General features: G+C 37.6%; 1 protein-coding gene across 9 annotated transcripts in view; it reads left to right on the top strand.

Moving 5' to 3' along the window:
• The window catches only part of TENM3 (teneurin transmembrane protein 3), a 416596-nt gene that overhangs the window by 108742 nt on the left and 285645 nt on the right, over nucleotides 1–22209 (top strand). For 8 of the 9 annotated variants that reach the window (XM_064449667.1, XM_064449668.1, XM_064449663.1 and 5 more), the window contains exon 3: nucleotides 8292–8570. The exons of the other annotated variant lie outside the window; for it this stretch is intronic. In XM_064449667.1, coding sequence (XP_064305737.1) covers nucleotides 8292–8570 — 279 coding nt within the window. The remainder of the gene's footprint in view (nucleotides 1–8291; nucleotides 8571–22209) is intronic. 9 annotated transcript variants of the gene reach the window in all.

Genomic DNA, 22209 nt, shown 5'->3' with positions numbered 1-22209 from the left:
TAAGAAAATAGGAATCATTCCTCAGAAGGTTCCTTGATACTTTCATGAAATTAGTTTGTAGAATGTCCCAACTTGCTGGCTTAAGAGCCAGTGCTCAGCATTACTGAGTTTACTAAAGCCAAAAGAGGAAATGGCAGAGCCATGGGAATATGTTTGCCTCAACTTCTGTGTTTCTACGTTTTTGCTTTGCAGTGCCATAAATATGTCTGAGTCATAAATCCTGTCTTGTCTTCAGCATAATGGACATTTTGCTAGAAAATCTAAGTTAAGACAATGCTAGACTACATTTATTATGGGATTTACAGAATGGAAACCCTTTTAGGGGTGTGTGACAGGAGAGTGAGGGAGTAAGAGGTTTTCACTTCTGCAGAAATCCTTGGGTCTGTACTCTCTGTTGCTTCTTGCAGTTACCTACAGTGATGGCCTGAGCACCTCATTCTGTCCGTGCATTGCAGAGCTAATTCGCATGTATGTGGGATACTTGTTTATGAAATCCTACAAACAAAATGTATGGGGCTACTCTGAATAAGGTGTGTTGGGTTTTTTCTTTATACCAGTTCAGAGCCTGTTAAATAAATCAAGTTTCCTACCATGCTGTGAGATAGGTCCCTCTGTGGATCTGTCCGCTCACTTGTGGTGGCAGATGTGCCTTTCCCTCGTGAAAAGGCAGAAATAAGGGTAGTTTTCTCAACATCTGGAGGAACAGCAGTGAGCTTGAGCTCTATTTTGTATGCTTGTCTTCATGCTGCCTCCTTCCTCCTCACCTTGTTTCCCTGTTTCAAGCCGTATGTCATGTCATTAGCATCGTACTGACCTTAATGTGGCAGTTCATACCTGTCAGATCTGGGGTTGTAGGCTCTCTGCAGACTGGATATCCATCATCTCTACATTGCTTACCCTTGGGTCATATTTTCTTCACATCTATCAAATTTAGGCTTTATTTGTATTTTGTAATAAACGGATGGTGAGATGTTGATGATTTGGTCCTGGGATCCAAAGATTAATATAGAGGCCTAAAATGTCTATACTGGCATTCTGGTCACGATCCAGACTTTGTGTTCCTTGCTACTCATGGAGTTGTATTTCTTTTTTAAATCCACAGAATCCTCTTTTTTCCTTGCAACCCATGATCTGGACAGCTGTGTTAGCTTCTCTTAATTTAGTTTGTATATTATGTAATCATAGTCGTAAACCCAGATTTTTACATAAAATCCCCAAATTTGGAAACATAACGTATAAATTATTAATTCATTTACTGGAAGATGATTGGTGACGCTGCAGCCTACAGCTCTGAATTGTGCAATTGTGAAATTTTCTTCATCAGACTTTAATCATACTCTGCAGTAACTTCAGAAGGGCTTGATGAACAGTCCTTTATCCTTATACTGGATTAAAAGTGCTGCTGATGTTCTAGTCCATGGATTAGTACTGAGGATCCCCTGCCACCTTTGAGACTAACAGGGAGTAAGATTACACGTCTCCCATACTGCATAGAAGAGTCTGCATGTTTGAACTGTAATTGGGAAAACCCGTGGCAGGAAGATACTGTGTTTCATTTGTATTGATTCTGCTCTATTTCTGAAAAACTTTCCCAGGCTAGCATTTCAGTCAGTGTCTCCTTGTGATTCTATGGTTTAATGCTAGTAAAAGTACATGGCTGGTTTAAATATTAGGTTTGAAATTCTGTATTTCCCACAAAACAGTAAGTGTGGGGGTTTTTTGTAGAATTGACTCAGGTTTTGAGTATTGCATGAAGCTCTTCTGCCAAGAGTGGCACAGTAAGTGCAGCTCAGAACTCACAGTATCTGGTGTTAACTCTTTCAGAAGTCACTGAGAATATTACTAAGCTCCTCGTATGCTTTTGAAAGCCCATAAGGAGCTGGAGAACTGTGTGGTTAATGTTTGCTCAGATAATGAGCACTTGAAAATTATATGCACAGTTGCTAATTTAATGCTTCTTATGTAGTTTAATGGATATATTTGAGAAGCAACTGTCTTTCATATCTATCTTACAGCCCACTCGAAATCAGACAGTGACAAGAAAAGGAGGTTAAGATGAAAAGTGAGTAGAGCGGAGAGGTCAAGAAAGAGATTAAGAGGTGACAAGGGTTGTGATGTGTGAAGAGAAAAACATAGGAATTAAAAACAGGAGGAAAATGTGATACAGTGGGTTAGGATGGTTTAAATTTCACAGATAATTTTCACAAAAATGAAAGAGAAAATCAGGCTGAAGTAATAACAAAATAACGTGCCAAATCAGAAAGAAAAAATGTTAACATAGGCAAAGCTCATTACTTGTCAGTCTTCACTGTGATTTCTTGCATCCTGACAAACAGAACTCTGCAAGTACAGCTTTGAAAACTCCTTTTTAGTAAATATGTCGTGAAGCTGGTGTGACAGAATGAATGGTATCACATCTATTTCTTATTCTTTCTTTTGTGTAATTGTATTCTACCCACCTAACATTGACTTCTGGAGACAGCATTTGTACACTTATTGTCAGAGTTTTATAGAACACCCAAGGCCTCTGTTTTGCTGTTTTCTTTTTTAATATCTTTGTCCTTTCATTTCCAGCAAATTTTTTATCCTACTGTACATTTGCTTCCAATTCTATGTGTTTCCTCTCAAGACCTTTCCGTACAAAGGACCGCCTTTGTTAGTGTGCTGCACTGTATTTACCCCAGCAAATGGAAAAAGTATTCACAAAGAAGTTAACATATTTTTCCTTAAGAAACCAGCTAGAATTGATACTTGAAAGTAGGTGATACTTAAGGTCCCATAGGATCGTGTGGACTTCTTGCTAAACCAGTCCACCTCTGCTTTGATCATCTAGGAAGACGACATCTACCCCATGTTCTCAGTGGTCCTGGAGTGACTAACTAGTACCCTGAGAACAGAAAGGACAGTTTTGAAGTCTATTGCTATATACAAAGAAGCTCCCTTTCCCATATTTGACTAGCACATTAATTGAACTCTGTGTTTTTTCAGGAATTAGTTAAGTGAAGAGGCCAGCCAATTTGCAGTTAACAGAGCTATTCCTTCATACTTGTCATGTATGAGTTAGGAAGGCAAGAAACTGATGAATCAGGTCAGTAGTTCTGAGCTCTTGGTTGTACAGAATTGATGAAGCGTTTCAAAGATGTGGTGCAGCTGTGTACTGGCTTCCACTCTACAGAAAGTGTTAAGAGGTGTTGAGAATGATCTCCAGGTAAGGAGCTTCAAATAGGAAAACCATGCCCACTATATAGTGTTTAAACATGGATACAAAAGGAAACAAATACTTCTCCCATTATCAAAATAGCAGAAAACAGCATGATTCTTGCAGTAACACTGACATCAGTGTTGCTTATACAATAAGCTTATATGATAAGCATTGTATGATGAGGACATGTTTGTATGCAGTAGTCTGAAGACAGAAAATAAAACCTGAGAAAAATATTTTTCCTCATTTGCTTTCTAAATAAGACTTAATTAAAAAAATCAGGATTAAGTAGGGAATCAGGGAAATGTAAGGGAGAAGATTGGTTCTCCTAAGGACCATAATTTTGCATCTGTATACGTTGTTTCATAGTTTTTTTAAATTTAGTATAAGGATTTTTGTCATGTGTTACCACAGCGTGATTACAGGGAAAATGTGCTTGGTTTTTTGAATGGCACGAAGGTGATACAGGCAGACAGAAGGAGACAAAATACAAAGGAAGAAAAGATTAGAAGGGGGACTGACAAGAAACAAAGGATGTAGAGACAACAGACACAGGATGGAACTTCATCAAAAACATGAACAAGAGCTGAACTAAACCCAGTTTTGAGTACAGACTTGGATGGGTTTGGGACCTCTGCCTTTTTGGTACCATGTCTATCCTGTTATGACAAAACCAAAGTCAGCAAAGGCACTCAAAGTATAATTACCCTGGTTTAAAAGGTAGGGGTGTGGGTGTATTTTTATGCTAACTAGGCAGATGGTTTGGAGGCTTTTCAGAATTTTGTTTCCTTTCCCTCTTTTCTGAAATAGCCTGTTGTTGCTAAAACCTGACTTGTTGACTGAACAGCGGTTAATGAGTTTATAAGGACAATGCTCATGTCTGGAGATGCTGACAGATTCTCTGTTGGGTATTTTTTGTTGCTTACTTCTGTTTGTTTCTTTCCCCTTTTCATGGGTTTTAGGATAATATCTCTGTCTATATGTTTAGTATAGATCCAACTTTACAACAAGGACTGACAACTGAAAAACTTTTGTTTAGTGGTCCTTTTCAAAAACCTGTTTCCACAGATAACATTCCAATTTGAAGCTTAAGTTATTATAGATATCTTTGAGTAACTTCCCCAATTTAGGCTAGGGAAATGAAGCCTGCTGCACTTGTGCTATGTTTAATTTAATTCCAGCTGTTAACTTCTGACTTTCTAAAATAATACATAATTTCTGCATATATCAACCTTGCTTATATGCAGTATTTGATTAAATTTAAATGAAAATTTGATTAAAAAAATCATTTACATTTCTAGACAATGTAACCTGGGTGATTGTGGCAGAGAAATATACACACACCCCCTCTCTCTAAAAAAAAAAACAAACTACAAACAACCCACTATGTTGGTATACTTTTTTGTATGTATTAAAGTAGTTAAGGAGGTACACCAATCGTACATGGATCATTGTTCACATAGAAAGTGGTTGCAACGTAACAGGTAGATGTGTATGGTTATTGTTGGCAAATGCTGTATTTTTAACAGTGATTGCTGCACAAGCTCCTGAAAGTTACTTTAGAGTTATTACATTAATCTTGTTCTTGTCTGCACAAATGGAGGGTGTCAGCATTCCTTACACTACCCATAAATTGATATTCCTAGCCAAGAGAAATGCAGTATCTAATGGTACAGTGGCTATAAACAGCATTATTGTCAGTTTTTAAAATGTAACTTCATGATACATCATCCCAAATAGTCCAAAACCCCCAAAGGTGTCTCCAGAACAAGTCTCCTTGAAACATCGTGTCTAATATTTTTTTTTTTTTTTTACACTTAATACTATTTTAAAGGGAAGGAAAAAACCGCCACAAAGCATTATGCCTATCTGTATATCCTGTATCTACGTTTTCTTCTCAGGAATTAGTTCTTTACAATTGCCAAGTTATTTTTAAGTCTCTATGAACTGTTGAGGCACTTATTGTGAGTGGGAGAAATTGCAAATGTGTGCATAGCGTAAGAAACTGATGATTAAATCCCTCACATTGAAGTCATTCTGGAAAGGTTAATTAGAAACTCTAAGAACACAAGAAGGGGAACATCCTCTCTTCATGCGCTTTTTTCCACTGAGCTCCTGCAACCCTTTTTTTCAATTTTTATTTTTATTTCATTGTATTGTTCATTATCAGGTAAAAACTCCCAGCTGTTCCGCTGCCTACTAGGTCTGTGTCCCATCAGGGTTCAGCTTCCCCTGGATCCTGGAAGACTTCCTGTTTTCATTGTTCAGGAATCTTAAAATGATGTAAAATTTTTGTATCACATATGTATGATTTCCTTTGGGATATAAATTACTACACAAATACATATTTTTCCATGTCAACTTTTTGTTTTGGGTTTTGTGGTTTGTTTTGGGTTGTGGGGCTTTTTGGATTTCGTTTATCTTTTTTTTTCTCATTTGTATAGGCAACTTACATGGAGTACAATCCTCTTAGTAAAGCTCTTAGGAAAGCATTAATTCAGAAGACGATTTAGCCTGATGTGTCTGAAGCTGTTACATTTCTGGGCTACGCTGTAAAACTTCTCAGTGTAGTGAAGAGCTCTAGTATAGTGAATGTGATGAGAGAGCAATATACAAACCTGCCCTCCTTTTCCGTTCTGGCCTTGTGACGTGCCATTTTGGTTTTCTTACCATTCATAAGAGGGGAAAAAAGGTGAAAATATTTTACATGGAGGTAGGCTGTTGTCAACCTAAAGTGAAAAATAGAACCTGTTAATAGATGGTAGGTGGTATGTTGTGCCTTGAAACCAAGTCTCGTAGAAAGTGATCATGGAGGATGTTGTTATATAATGCCTGAAGTAGTTTATCTTAAAAATAATAGTTTGTTTAAGAGGAAAAAGAAGTGTGTGTGGGAGAATAGTCTCTTCAAATTGATGTGCCTGCACAGATGTCTCCCTGAGTGATTCTCTGAGCGCAAAGAGGCCCTTTTCGCAGTGGGGGGAGCACAGGGCTGTGTGGTGCAGGCTGGCTGAGGAGCTGCAGGTTGCAGTGCTTGCCTCCTGCAGCTGGTCTAGTTCTGGCTCAAGAGGCAGCATCTGTGTCTGTCCGCATCCTTCCTCCCTTCCAGATCTCAGCGCTGAGATGTTACGGGGACCGTAGGCATAACACCTTGTAGCGTTGAAGTCAGCATCAGTTTTGTTACTGATTCAAATAACCTTGTCTTCGGTAAAAAATACCTCTTTCCTTTCCATTTTGCTTCCCAAAGAACCAGTAAGGTGCTGCATGTGCAGCTGTGTATACACCTTAGCTGCTTCATGTCTGTATAGGTACACCTGTATTTATACATACACACGTGCATATGAGCTTCTCCTGTATTTGGTTCTGACTTCAGGCAACTGTTTGAAAATGTAGATTCATGTAATAATGTACCAAACACATAAAACCAGTGTTCTAGACTGTCACCCTTAGCATATATTTACCAAAATGCAAAATAATAAAATATTTTAGACTCTCTACTGCTTTCAGCTCTGACCCTGTTACCACTGGGTGGTTTGTTTCACCTGTTTGCTTCTCTTATTAGTTTCAACTCTCACAAAACCTGAAAACTCACATGGCATGATAGCTTTAAAAAAAAAAATAACAAAATACTATCAGTGTGCATAGTAATCCCCTGTTCTTATACCCTTCACACTGTTCAAACATAGTCATAGCTATGTTTATTGCTTTTATATTTACCTCCTCAGCTGTATTTTTGTTAAAATATTTATTCACAGCTGCATAATAAATATGGTTTGATTTGTACCTAACTGCAGTAACTGATTTTCATTATTTATGGAAGTCATTGTCAGAATTCATTTATGATTCTGACTGCAAAGAAACTTACAGTGACAAATTCATGTGACCACAGCAATAAAATAATTATCTGGCTCACTTAAAACAAGTCAGTGGCTAGGGCATAAACTCTTAATATTTCAGGAATTTTTTTACACTTCTGTATTCACACTTCTGTAATTCTGTTACTTCCTGATTGATAGGATTCTGTTGTTGTGTTATAAGCTTTAATTTTCTTACTAACATATTTTTATTTTAAATGACTAATTGTGGTGAATTTAGGATGCCTGTCAGATTCAAAAATGGAATGTGTGTTCTAATTTGTTCCTAGAGCTATGAAATAACTGTGGGCTAGGGTGGAAAAGCATTATGGGTACAGGCATGCAAATGAGCTTGCCAAGTGTCTATATACCATAAAAAGTCTTAAATCTATGGACATAAAAGTAGGATGAAGACACAGCCATTAAAAACAGTCATTTTTGAGTGCCGCATAATTTAGACACTAAGTTATTGAAGTGTCATGAGTTTATTGCACCTAATTTATTAATACAGTCATTTGGGATTCACTTATGTCTCTTGCTCTGCCCCAAAACAGAGGCTACAAGTGTGTTAAAAATGCACAGACTGTGTTTCGGCAATAAAAGCCTAAAATGTTTCTCAAAATACAGAGACACAAAAAATAACTTCACTGTAGTCCTTGCAGGTACCCATGTTTCTGTTTGTTTATATTTGTGTATTAAAGTAGGGCAGAGTGATCCAATAAAGACCAATTGAGTTTGGTTCCCATTTAGTTTTTCCATTGCCATGTCAGGTGAAGTCTGTATGGGGGAAGTAGTCTGTTGCTTTGGCCTCTAAGCAGGACACATGTGCACATGTGTGCAGACACGCACGCAAAAATCCTGACAAGTACCTCACTACTGCTTTCATGCTTTGAAAAAGGAAAAAAAAAAATGTTTGTCTCTTATTTTTAATCCTTTCATGTGCTGAATTGGCTTTTCTCTAGTTTGCAGGTTCTGTTACATTTCTTCCTACCCAGAAGCACTTTTGATGTGTTTAAGCAGTTGACAAAACAGTGCTAAGGTGCAGTATGACTGAAAAGGGGCACCGCAGAGAGCTGGAGACAAAAGAATCCACTTGATTGTAATACATGCGGAATTTTGACAAAACACCTTGTGTGATACCTGAGACAATTAGAGTTTTTACTTTTGCGTTCTTTTAAAAAAACCAACCAAACAATTCTCACCTTTTGTTATCTTTTTTTTTTTTTTCCCCTAATCAGGACAGAATTTTACCCTAAGGCAGTTAGGAGTTTGTGAACCAGCAACTCGTCGAGGACTGGCATTTTGTGCGGAAATGGGGCTCCCCCACAGAGGTTACTCTATCAGTGCAGGGTCAGATGCTGATACTGAAAATGAAGGAGTGATGTCTCCAGAGCATGCCATGAGACTTTGGGGCAGGGGGGTCAAATCAGGGCGCAGTTCCTGTCTGTCGAGCCGTTCCAACTCAGCCCTCACTCTGACTGATACCGAACATGAAAACAAGTCCGACAGTGAAAATGGTAAGTTCTTATGCATATGCCCATATATAAATCAATGTTTTATTTTCTGTTTTGGTTGGCACTCAGTAATTTGAAATCATTAAAGGAATGGCCTTGGATTATTTACCTGTTTTTTTCCTCCTCCTCCCAGAAAAGTCGGTATTCAGTATCAGTCCTAACTGATGCAAGCTTTGGGCGTGATATTTTAGCTGTAATTTTGAAAGAGTTTAATCACAAAAAAGATTAGCTCTGCTTTACCTCAGGCCATGTCACCTGTTACCCTTTGGAGAGCAGTTAAGTAAGTGGTGATAAAGTTGATCCCCAAGGCCTGCTTGCAATCAAAGGTTTCATTGTAAACTCTTCTTCGAGACACGTTGGAGAAGTTGCAGAATCTTAGAATGCATGAATGAACACAGAGAATAGCTTATTAACAGGGCTCATGTGATTGGAAAACAAATGTGATTGTGCTTTAAACTTCCTAGTTGAGAGCAATTGGAATTGTGGTGAAGAGGGACATGCGGTCTTTGTGCCTGGGGGACTGGATTACTGTGCAATTAAACTCTGCAAAGAAACCCCTAAACAGCAGCTTTGTAGGATGTGGGGTATAACCATTGTATATTAAGGCTTAGTGTTTAAATGAAAAGAGGTTAACACAATTGACTGATTCAGTTTTAAAGCTTTATAAAGTGTTTTTACCTCCACTTGAAGTTATGAACAGAACGTAATGTGGTGTTAAATGTGAAATGTACATATCTTAGAAAATATTTTATCTTTAACTTCTTTTTATTTGCAGAAAATTTTCAGCTTTACTAGAATTAAAATGTTTGTTCTATTAACTTAATGACTTTCCATATGACAAAATCTAAAGAATAAAGAAAAATGAGTAAAAATTAATATTAGTGATGGCTATTACCTGCATGTTTACACGTAATTTTATTAATTTATTAAACCTGTCTGCTCAGCCATACACAAGTCATAGCAATTATATTTCTATCCTCTGGGAATAGCTGTAACACATTGTGGGAAACAGCAATATAGGTGTATATGTATGGTAATACTTTTTTTTTTTAAAAAGGCAGTTTTATTTTAAACTAAAAGCAGTAATGTTTAGTCCAGCCTATTTATGATTTTAACTTCAGTTTGAGAAGACAAAATAAAAGCTGTATTTTGATATTATTCATACTTGTTGCCTTTCTTCTGGTGACTGGTTCTAACTGAATATGCCTGTGCAAGACAGCTGTTTGAGATGGGATCCTCCTTTTTGTGTTGGACTTAATGCTGCATGGTACCTGGGAGACACCTCTTGGTGTTTGCAGGTGTCTTGTCTCACGCTTGGAAAATTTGTTTTAGAGTTGGAGGCAAGTTTTGAAAGAGGAGGACAGGAGTACTTTCCTGCTTCCCTTTGCAAATGGAGTTTCTGTTGGATGACTTGATATTTCAGCTGCAAAGCAATCTAGAATACATTGTTGAGCAGTCCTTTGATTTTCCTTTTGAAAGGTCTATGCTGAAACAGACTGTCTTGAGTCTTTTGTAAAACCCTAGGTTAATGATCGTGAAAATATATATTTATATATACACGCGCATGCACACACAATTTCCTTAGTCATATCTTTACATTACATTGCTGAAGAGGTGGCTGCTTCAGAATGATAATAGCTTTGGTATACTTTTTTTATAAACTTCATATTTACAGTTTTGAAAAAAAGCAAAATACTTGATTACAATATGCCAAAACTTCCATCGTGAGTTCAGAATTAGAGTTTTATTTTATATTTTCATGTGTAAGGAGACTGTGAATATGTTAGAAAAGACGTTATTCTGCACTGGTTAAAATTATAAAATGAGTGTCTGATGTTTGATACAATTTCAAAGAGTTTAGTCACTAAAAAGGATCACAGTTGACTTATTTATTGATAAGGAGGCCAGCAGTCCAATTTAAGAAGGGACTGGGACTGCTGTGAGGCTAATGAAATTTTGATGCTTGAGAGTCCCATAGGGTTATGAAACATATATTACTGGGACCATGTCATGAGTCACCATTTCAGTGGAGATGTTATAGACGTGGTGAAAAGCTTAATCTTCTCTTTTTCTCTGGTTTTTTGTTGCCACTGAACATGGAAGGTTTGGCTGGGAAATGATTTTATACATGTAGCTGGAACTCAGTATGTTAAATGCTCACAGTACAATTAGAAAATGTAATTTAAAGCCAGGGAAGCCATATCGTCATGGCAGGTACACGTGCTCTAATCAAAGGACCAAACTGCAGGTGTGAGTTTTGTTAATTTATGGCCTGAAGTTAATAGCTGTGTCAGTATACTGTTAAAATCTGCAAACCTGATAAGGCTTTGAAACCAAAGTTAGAATTATGATGAGTCCTCTGTACTGTATCCCCCTTTGCTGTGTGTGAAAGATTCCTGACTGAGTTTTAATGGAACTGTTTTACAGGTAAATGCATTTCTATGCAGCATATTTACCTCTAAGGTAGATAAAGAGCAACAGGTTATGATGAGCAAAACACACCACCAGATGCTTTCCTCACCTAAAGGCCTCAGTTCTTGAGCAATCCCACTGTTCACCCAGTAAAACTATTCACTGTTTAAATAGTCCATTACCATAAGCAGACGTTATTGGAGTTAATGGGACTATTCACAACGATAAGAACAGTGACTTACTCTACAGGTTTATGAACTCAGGATTAACCATTTCTTGAATGTACTTGTTGAATGTTTCTCGCTAGTTAGGCAAGAAAAGAAGCTTGGCATCAAAACACAATTTCCTTGCTTTCCTTGTAACCGTTGTGTGTATTTGCTCTTCTGAAATAGTTGTGGAATGCATAGCCCTCAGGAAGGCAGAACTTGAGTTTCTGTTGCATAGTCACAAAGAATAAGTAAGTGGAAACGGTTTGTTAAAGATATTTGTTGAGGTCTCAACATTATGTTTCTAAGATCCTGCAAAAGCAACCTAAATTTGTGAATAATATTGGCAGGATTGGAAGTGTCTTTAAAAAAATAATATTGCGTATGAATAAGTTGCAAAATTTGAGATATACCATGAATGCCAGAAGATTTAAATTATTTTTTAGAAAACATCAGAACTGTTTTCCAAACACAGGGTTTATAGATACATTCTCACATCAAAGTTTTAGGTTAGTACTCAGTAAATAATTCTGAAAAGAAATATTTTTCTTTGAGCTCATTCAGGTTCCATATATGACTCTTGGCATCATATTCCGAAAGATGCGTCATGTCAGCCTCCCTGAAGGAGGACCTGCATCTGTTAATTTGGGCAACCTACCAGTGTCACGTACAGTATGATGTCTCAGTTGGAGAACACACTGAGCATGAATGTGCTTCTTCAGGCTTACTTCTCCATTCCCATTGCAAGTTATTTCATAAATGCTGCATCAAGAAATTTATGTTAGTAATTTTTGTAGGAGCTTGCCAGTAACTTTATGTTGTTAAGCTGTTCCAAGATTACGAAAGCTTGTCTTTTAAACTTGATAAATATTCCAGCAGAGTATGAGCAAGAAGTTGTAGTTAGGCTTCAAATGGCCCTTTTGCTTAAAAGGTCAATATATTTTTAAGGTATCTTAGAATTCACTTATGTATTAAAATTATTTTTAAATCCATTAAACTGCCTTTGCTGACTTCATGAGACATCAGAAAGCTAATAAGTAAAATATGAGAGTTTGAGTGAGTTATTGCTAAAGTCCAGTTCCTTATGGACTTATTTATTTATTGTAAAGTTATATGACCAGCTTTTTATGCACTTTTTGTGCTGGACTGAAACCCAGGCTGTGGCAATGATTGTGACTGGAAAGACACCCATTTAAGACTTAAGGAAGTCCATGTCACCTTCTCTCCCTTTGGAAACACTGTTGACAGTGCTTCTGAAAAAGAGTTGGGCACTCCAGATAGATGTGTGCCGCATAGTTGACCCACAGCCACAACGACTAGCTAGGCATAGAGAAAATAGTTCTGAAGGCACTAGAACATGGGGTTTTAATTTCTTATTTGGTGGAAGTTTTGCCCTGATAAGGGTGTTTGTTAGAAGAGGAGATCAGGATGTAGCATAATAAAAAGAAAGGGAGAGAGGAGTATGAAATCATGGCCTCAGGCAGTTGTTCTGAATTGGTTAGATAAGTGATTTGAAACTTGGACCCACTTTTCATGGATAGAGAAAACTAGTTACTGCTGGTAGAGTGTTCATTGCTGAGTATTTCTCTACAGAGAAAATACCAGTTTATCAGCTGCGTGGGCACCTGCTTGCTTCCTCTCCAACTTAGCCAGTTTCTGAAGTTAGCATTCTTGTGAACCTAATGCTCTCTTGTCCTTCCAGAATGGTGAATTTACTGGCATTCAGATCTCTGAAAACCAAGAAATACATTGGTAAGATACTTGTCAAGACATTTTAAGTCTGTTCTCTCTAACCCAGTACGTCTATAACATATACCTGAACTCTACATTCTTAAATAATGTACATCATTCAGGCAGTAGTGTTACTCATTTTCACCTGTTTAACATCCTTCTTTATGCTAAGGCAAAACTTGACTTACATGAACTCTATGGAATAGGTACTGCTTGGTATCTGCTAGCCCAATGCTGAGCCTGCTGATGAAAACAAGCCACATAGCTGATGAGTTAATGTTCATCCTACTGCCACACCACTATTTACAGCTTCTTCACTCTTTCCTACAAGTATTCCATCTAGCAATTATCTACTCCTCATTAAGCATGCCAATATCTCTTAAATACTGCTTTGCTGCTAAGAAATTTCATGACCAGGAAATAGTCTGTTTTATTGTTGACAGAAGTCAGCTCTGAAATAATACTTGATATTTAAAAAGGCATACAAATTTTCCTTTGGTTACAGACACATGGAACCGAAGTCCATACACACAAGTAGTCGTTCCTGGTTTTCTGCAATATTATCACAAGTTTTCTGTCATTATGCCAGTTTTCAGATTCTGTTCTATTATGATTGTAGTTCTGTGGATGTATTTCAGTAAATCTTCCTAGTGTTCATTGTTCATGCAATTGAAAATCATGTTGATAATTCCTTTGGCTAGTGGTAGCCAGAGGTACCAGCTGGGCTGACCTTTTTCCAGTAACTTTCGGGGATCTCCTGGATTTTGGAGATTTGAGTGTCACTGAACTTGTTGTTGAGGAAGGGCATGAGATTCCAAAGGGCCATCTTAATGATGCTTTCATGATGGGAGCTGGGTACAGAATATCAGGCCAGAGGATGTGGCTCTTTGGAAACACTTAACCAAATCTGGCTTAAGAGCTAAGTTTAAGCTTAACAACAGGTGACGGCAATAAAATTAGAATTGGGGTCTGCAAGGAAAAGCAAATCTAAGAAGAAAATTTCAGAGAATTCACTCTTGGCTCTCTATGCTTATAAATCCTTCTGATGTTAAGGAGTGGCAAAGATGTGTTCGAAGACCAGGCTCAGGATTTCTCCAGAGATCTGAATTACAAGAACCATGCAGAAAATGGAAGGAAGGTCACATTTCTGAGGAGGAGCTTACAAGGATGCAATTGAGGAGGTCCAGGTGCACAAATAAAATTGAGACATAATCGACAAAAAAGTGAAAAGTTGTACAGAAACATGAATGCTAAGAAAAGGGAAAAAGAGGGAATTAATTTATTACTTAACAGTGAAGGAAGACTGGTAATATATTGCTGATATGTTTTCTTCTGGTTGTTTTTGTTTTAGCATTTGCTACCTGAGTAACTGATCACAGAGCTAATGTTTATACTATTAAATAAAGAATTAGAGGTTACTTAGGTAAATAAAATTTGTCCTGCGTGTATGGTTTGTCTACAGCCTCTGAGCTTTTTATGACTCATGTCTGAGAAATCATTGAGGATGGATATGGTTCTGGAAGGCAAAACCAAATGAACAGAGCAACTTCAGAAGGGGCAAAGAGAAGGAGGAGGAACCTGCCTAACAGTTAGACAGGAAACATCCTGGAAAAAAAAGAAATTTTAAAAGTTCATGCTTTATGACAATAAGCATGTGTTTGTACTAAATGAGTCTTGTCAAACTATCCTCATTTCCTTCTGTGGTAGTGTAAGACACACCTTAAGAAAAAAGGAGCAGATGCTAACAGTAATAAGTATGTTGATATTAGTAAGGCTTCCGACACTGCCTCACTCCTGACATACTCATAGAGACACAGACTTCAGGTTAATTATTACAAGATAAATGTACAGCTTATTGGGAAAATACGTAAAGAATTATTATCAGTATTTCATGAACTGGCAAGTTGAATTAAATAATACTCCACATAGTATGTCAAGATTTTCTTAGTGACTTGGATAATACAAACAGAACGTTGTAACCTGGAAGGAATGACATGTGCTTTGTATGACAGGATGAAAGCTGGGGAAATAATTCCACATGAAAAAAAAGGCAGTTCAGTAAATAGAAGTGTGAAGACCTACATTTAAGTGAGAATAATGAAATTTCCCAAATGTGAGAAAGACAAGCAGCTGAATCACAGTCCTTTAGAAAATCATAGAATAATTCAGCTTAGAAGGAACCTTGGAGGTCATTTGGTTCAAGCATCTGCTTAGAGCTTGACTAACATTAATTTAGATGAGGTTGCTCAAAGCTTTGTTCAGCTGAGTTTTGAAAATTTACAAGAGACATTCCACATCATCTCTTGGCAACTGTTCTGGTGCTTAACCAACTTCAGTGTGAATTTTCTTCCCCCTTTATATCTAATCAGAGTTTCCCTTGCTGAAGTTGTGACCACTGCCTTGGGTAGTGGAAAACTGAAGTTAGATATCCACCTTTTGCCTTTTCTAGGCTTGCTCAGCTTGTCCTCGAGTTGTATGCTTCAGCACTCCAGTCATCACGGTCAATTTCCACTGAATTCATTCCACTTTGTCCATCTTGTGTGAGTACTGAGAAGCCCCAAACTGAATATTGTACTCTAGATGTGGTCTTCAAAAGCTGAATAAAAGGGACTAATCACTTCCCAGGGTGTGCTGGCTCCGATCTTCTGAATGCAGCCCAGTATGTGGTTAGGCCTTACTGTTGAAAGGGCACACTGCTGAACTTCTTGTCTACATTGACTCCCCAGCTCCTTCACTACAAAGCTGCTTTCCAGTGGGCTCCCGGCTAGTACTGTTCGATGAAGTTATTCTGCCTTTGGAATTCATGAGGTTTTTCCAGCCAATCATTACAGCCTGTTGAGATCCCTCTGAAAGGCAATCCTGTCCTGCCGTGTGTTGATTTCTCTCTCCAGCTTGGTGTCATCCACAAACTTGCTGAGGGCACATTCCATCCAGTTCATTCTCAATATGTTAAATATAGAACAGACATAAAACAGCGTTAGCCCCTGAGGAATGTGATTTATATTGGCCAACAGTTGGACTTTGCACTACAAAATGCTATTCTTTCAGCCTCTTCATACAACCATCTTCCCACAAACTGCACTTTGTAGCTCACCCATCCAGTCCATCTCCCTCTGGCTTGGCTACCAGGATAGTATGGGAGACCAGGTTGAAAGCCTTGCTAAAGTCAAGGAAAACAACATCTCCTGCTCTCCCTTTGTCTGCTGAGATTATTATCTGTTCACAGAAAGAAATCATGTTGTTCGGGTGTGATTTGCCTTTGGTAAATACATTTTAGCTGTTATCAATCACTTTCTTTTTCTGGAGCCCTGTCTAGGCATATGAAGGATAACTCAAGCAGTATTTGTTCCATAATCTTCCCTGGGAGACTGGGGTGAGGCTGACTGCCTCTACTTCCCCACATACTCCTTGCCCTTCTTGAAGATATGACCTTTATCTTCTAAAAAGTCATCAGGAACCTTCTTCCATTGCCATGACCTTTCCAGGAATCACAGAATGGCCTTTCAGTGTCATTGGTCAGCTCTGCCAGCACCTGTGGATGCCTCCTGTCTAGTTCCCTGGACTTAAGTATGCCCAGCTTGTGTAAGTGATGCCTAACAGCTTATTGTTCCTCTGCAGAGGTAGGGCTTCTCAACGGTGGTTGAGCATTCGCTTCCCTATCCCCTGTCCTGCATGTCCAGGAAAGGTTTCTGTATTCCTCCTGGGTACCCGTCAGCTGAAGGTTATTGTGTTTTTTTGTCAATGGTGTTTTCTGTGGTATGTGAGGGTTTCTTTCACAACCTTATAAAATGTCTTTGTGTACAGCGTCGGTGAAATAATGCAACTACCGCACTCAGCAATGGTAAGGCAGAAATACTGTGTTTCTGTGACTGTTTTTGGGACTACATTTTGAGGAGAATGCCAGCCTGCTGGAGGCCTAGAGAAAGGTTAACAAGAATGATCCGATGTTTTAAATGCACAACACTAGAAGAGATTGGGAGAATTTGGACTGTTGCGCCTAGCATGTTCTGTCTAGACATTGCTGCCACGTATGGCAAAGAGGATCAGAAGCAAATGATGCAAATAGCACAAAGCAGAAGTTAGCTCAGGCAGTGGCATTCCAAGGATAACTTGGTGAAAGATTGTTGGGGACCATGCGAATATTTAATCATCTAACATATTTTCCAATACAATTCTAAAGTGTTGGTCTAGTTCCTGTCAGTCCTCATTTGTGGAAGAGGATGGACAAAAGAAATTCTTCACTTCCTTTCTGGTTTTGTATTTTGTAAGTCAACTGTGTTATTTAACCCAAAAATTAACGAGTAGGAAATGTGTTGAGAAAATGAAGGCTATAAAAATGTTGTTCTGCAATTTGCTATAATATTTATATTGTTTTTTCTTCTAATTGGAAATGGTTAACTTTTCATACACCCTTTTTCCTCCTCATTTTAAGTTTGATATAAAAATATTGCTGTTCAGTCCCCCTAAATAAATGTGTTCTTCCGGTCATGCTTGCACAAGGAAATCTTAAGAGAAAACAGCTCTCTTTCATTTAAGTTGTGTTTTAATTGTGAGATTGCCATGAAAGGAAAGCATGCTTTGCACATCTATAAACTGATGATCTCTGCTGTTTTGATTTGGAATGTGGTTTTGATGTCCTTGAAAAATCACAGTGGTAGCAGTAAATTGTTTTAATTAATGAATTAGAGAGCAACAGATTTGCTGAATCAGGTTTATTGACGTAATTATCACTGGAATAAAAAGGAGAAAAAAAAATCTGTCAGAGCTGTGAAATTATTTGGTTTATTGTTATTTGAAAGCAAGTTTCTCAGCTACCACTTCCTTCATTTCCTCCATAGTTATGTGGGTATAGGGGCGTACGTGTACACGTACATTTATATATTTATTAGACAAAAACAAATTAATGGTAAAGTCTAAATAGTACCAGTTTTATATAAAGAGTAGGATTAATCATATTCAGTTGTGTTAAAAGTGTTTTTTTTAAAGATTAATCTAATCTTGATTTGAAATGAGATTTTAATTGTATTTACTTGTATAATTAAATATAGCTTTAAAGTAAATATAGGCTGTGCTATTGTCAGAATATTAGTAATAATTATAGGTGGCAGCCTTTGTATGCCGATCAAATAACAGCTGGACAAAATTTGTCAAGATTTTTTCTTAAACAAAAACCTGCTAAGACTTTTGGAATAGACAGTTCTTTAAAACTAACTCTTATTAAACCCATGTAAAGACTTATTTTGATATTTTCTGGATAAAAAGTTCTATTACTTTGATTCAGATGAGAATTCAGTTTAATATTTTTTCAAGTCAAATTTGAAAATTAATTCCTTTTACAATTATTAAAACAGTATGTGGATTGAACTGATCAGAGCTTTTTTTTGTTGTTTATATGATGTGCTGCCTGATCTGTTGGCAAAACATAAGCTTTTTTCCCTTGATTGAAAGTGGAAAGAAGATGGGGTCTCAAATCTCAGGAAAAGAAATGCATGTTAAGCTGTGGGTTTGATTTTTATTCAACCCCTTCTCATTCAGTGTACCATTTTCTTCCTAAATTTTATAGGTTTTGTGTTTAGTTATCTGTTGCTTTCACTTTCATGTTGTAGGGAAGAAATGTCGTTTTGGCCCACTGAAGTCAAGGAGAATAATTTATTTTTTTTTTACTCTACGTAAGAAACCTTTTAGTGGAAAGGCCTTTAACACCTACTGCAATCATTGTGGGTTAGTCCAGGTTTCAATATCTTTTTTTTTTTTAATTTCATAATTCTGAACATACAGGATCAAGTTAGGAAAGATGAGGGGGAACAATGTAAATTAGTTATTGATTAAATTATGAATATGCAAATTATTAATAGGCATATCTCTTATATTTTCTACAAGAATGTCCATAATAGACAACATTTTTCTTGGAGTTTGAAGGTTCTGGGCAGCTGCTGTGCCAGGTCTGTGTTCCTCCTGATGAATCCCTCCCTGGGGTACTGTGGCTGCTGACTAGGTCTGTCTGAGACAAAATGTGAGTGTTTCCACCTCTGGTGCTGTATTCACAGCAGAAAAAGAAGTAACTGACCTGGGAAACCTTTGTTCCAGATTGTCAGGCCACGACAGAGTTAAAGACTGGCAACAGGCTGATTTCTCTGGTTGACTACATTATGATTGCTTTTTGTCCTTTGTGGTGAAATGTGTGTATATGGCTGTATGCATATATATGGCTATCTTTCAAGACCTTTTCTTAAACAGTTTTATTTTCACAGCTTGTAAACGTAGTTTTCTTACAGATTAAATATACAGGGTTGGAGACTTGTTTCTTCTTCAAATGACCTGGAAACTTTAAAGCATTTCCGTAGCGAATCCATGTGCAGTCATAAGCATAGTCAAAGCAAAGTTATTCTGGTGTTACACGCTCTGCCACTAACCTACTATATGCTGGAGAAAGAGATTGATTTCCCTCCTGTCCCCCCGCCCACCACCTGCCAATAGGTGGGGTTTTATAAATATAAAGCTTCTATAAACTGCTTTATAGTTACAAATAAAATGTCTTGTATAATTGCTGATGACTAATGCTGTGGAGTCTCAGACTGCACCTGTGGCAGACAGTCTAAAGAATCTGGGTTGCTTTGTCTCTACGCAAAACTTCAATTTCTTTCTGTAATGTGTTTCACTGAACCAAACTGTATTGGTTGCTTGTGGAATTTGTAGAAAAACTGCAGAGGTGAGAAGTCTAAGATTCTTTTTGGCAGAAGTTAGTTCTCAGAGAAGGTTTCAGAGTTGTCTTTTCTGCCTGCTGTTGAAGATGGATATTGAATTTATCAAGACAGTTTATAATCTTTGGTGTTCTTTTGAATATTCAAAGTTTTCAAGATATCTAGGTCAAAATGACTTTGAAAGGAGTGGTCTCTATCATCACTATTGGGTTAAATGGATGGTTTCCAGTCTCCTTCCATGTAGAGTTAACCAGGATTGTTCAAGCTGCTAAGTTTTTTGTTGCATGATTGCTGTATGTTTTATAAGTAGATTTACTTAAAATTGCTTAAAAGCTGCACTCAGTGGGGAATTCTGCTGTTCATTCCCTTAACTACTTTAGCTGCAGGGAACATATGACGTCTTTTTCATTAACTGTCTTTGCTGCTTGTTTGCTTTCAGTAGAGTTCTAGGAGATTGTTATATTGTTTTATAAACTCAATATTGTTTGGTCCTGGCTGCTTATGGCAATTGAGATGAGATTAGATGCTTTTGTTAACAGGCCCCAGACTTTAAATTTATAGGAACTCGGCACCATCTGCTCTCAATTAAAGGTCCTGAGCTCCGAAATTAATTCCTTCCATTCGTCCATTAGACTCAATCTTTTGACCTGAAGTCATGATAAGGTTATATTAGCCTCTTGAGTCTTGGAAAAGTGAGGAGTTCACGCAGGGACAGTACTGGATATTCCTTTTAGTCCTTGCATCTGTGTAGTTAGAAGGCAGAAAGTAATGATTGTTTTTTCCATTTTACATTTTTGAAAAGCACCCTGTAGATTTAAAGCTTACATCCTCATGAGTTGTAATAGGTCTTTTGCTCCTAAATCATATAAGTGCTATTGAAAAACTTTCCCAGAAAAATCAAATTAATATAGAGAACGTTGACTAAATTCACAGAAAGACTTGATGTAGAAGTGGGTTCAGCGTAGAAGTCTGTTGTTCCCAGACTCACATGTGCTCGTTCGATTAGCTGTGTTTTGGCTCAGCTGTCTTTCATTGATTCCATCTGCAGCTGCAAAAATGATGGGGGATCTTACAGAAATCTTTGCCCTAGAATTGTTCCGCCAGTGCTTGTGTTTGAACTTCTATCTGTCCTGCGGTGTGTAGATGTTGCAGAGAATAAATAGACGGATGGACAAATCGGTTCACATTTTTGCAGTTGTAACTTCCCCCCCGCCTTTCTCATTTCCTTTCTGTATTTAACTGAAAATTGAGGTTTGCTCTGTCAAAATACAGCAGGGAATACTGTGGAGTGGGGAGAACCTGTAGCCACAAGCTTTTTAGTGCCAAAAAGAAAAGCTCTAAGATGCCAAATAACTACGCTCATTGTTTAAATTTATCATCAGTTCCTCATACACGTGAAAATGTATTTTAAAGGTTTCAGGATTGGATAGTTCCTCAGCTGGCTTTGATTTAATTTATACAGGGCTAGTAATTTTCTGGAAGACAGTTTGCAAGAGTATTGTTTTTGAGACAAAAGTCTCTTTGGTGTCTAAGAGTATTGCTGTCTCACCCTAAAATGCATTTTTATTAAATGTTTTGGGATGTGCTGGCCATTAGGCTATGAGTAGAAATAAGCGAGGAGAGAGTTCATATACCTGTTTTTATTTCTATCTAACAATCCCCAATACAAAAAATGCAGCAGTCCTTGACTTCATACAGGGAGCAGAGTCAAAACAACTTCCTTCTCAGCATGGAAGGAATGACTCGTGACTGCTCCACCTAGGTGTTGTTTGTTTGCAACCTGTCAGCCAGAGGTTAAACTCAGGAATTCAGTTTTTCATTACTCTTTCTCAATATTTTCCTTAAGTTCACCTAATTCTCTGTCCAACTCATAAATTTCTTATTCACAGGGAAGTGTGGATGCCAACTCACTCCCAGTGCTGCAGAGGTTTATACCTTCAAGGCTGACTGCAGTGCCATTTCCTTCTGCCATCTTGATGCTGCCAAGGCAGTTTTATGTAGTTGTGTCACTCCTCTGTTGTTTTTTAGGTTGCCAGAAGATGGCTGTACCTGCCAGCTGAGCCCTGTAACTACTGGCTGAAAAAGGCTGAAATACTTTTTCATCTCTGAGGGGAAAACCACTCCTCTTGCTATTCTAGCAGTTACAGTTCTTGTTTCTAGCAAGGCCAAGTCTCAAACAGGCAAGAACCTGTTGTTTTTAAAAAGTGGGCTTCACCAGAATTTAGGTATAGCCACGTAACAGCTTTTTAATTGGGTTCATAAACGGCTAAGTAAAAATATTTATTTTGTCTTCTGCCTGCAATTAGGAGCTCATAAACTTAAGAACTTCAAAGATACCTGTTTTTCAACATTACCTAAACTAGAATAATGTTGGAGTCCCCATGATACTAGGTATTATTTGTCAAGTGTGGCTTAGATGGCTCTGTGACACATATATACATTTCAAAATTCAGTATTAGTTGCTACAAATGCCCAGCTACATTTTTGAAAAGATAAGTTAGAGTTCTTACCTTTTATTTCAAATTTAACATATCATATAAAACTATTAAGTGAACTTACTCAGAAAATGCTGAATTGTCCACTTTGCATATA

Source organism: Phalacrocorax carbo, chromosome 4 (genome assembly GCF_963921805.1).
Source record: "Phalacrocorax carbo chromosome 4, bPhaCar2.1, whole genome shotgun sequence".
Lineage (NCBI taxonomy): Eukaryota > Metazoa > Chordata > Aves > Suliformes > Phalacrocoracidae > Phalacrocorax > Phalacrocorax carbo.
The sequence above is the reverse complement of the archived record's forward strand: the minus strand, read 5'-3'. Positions and strand labels throughout refer to the sequence as shown.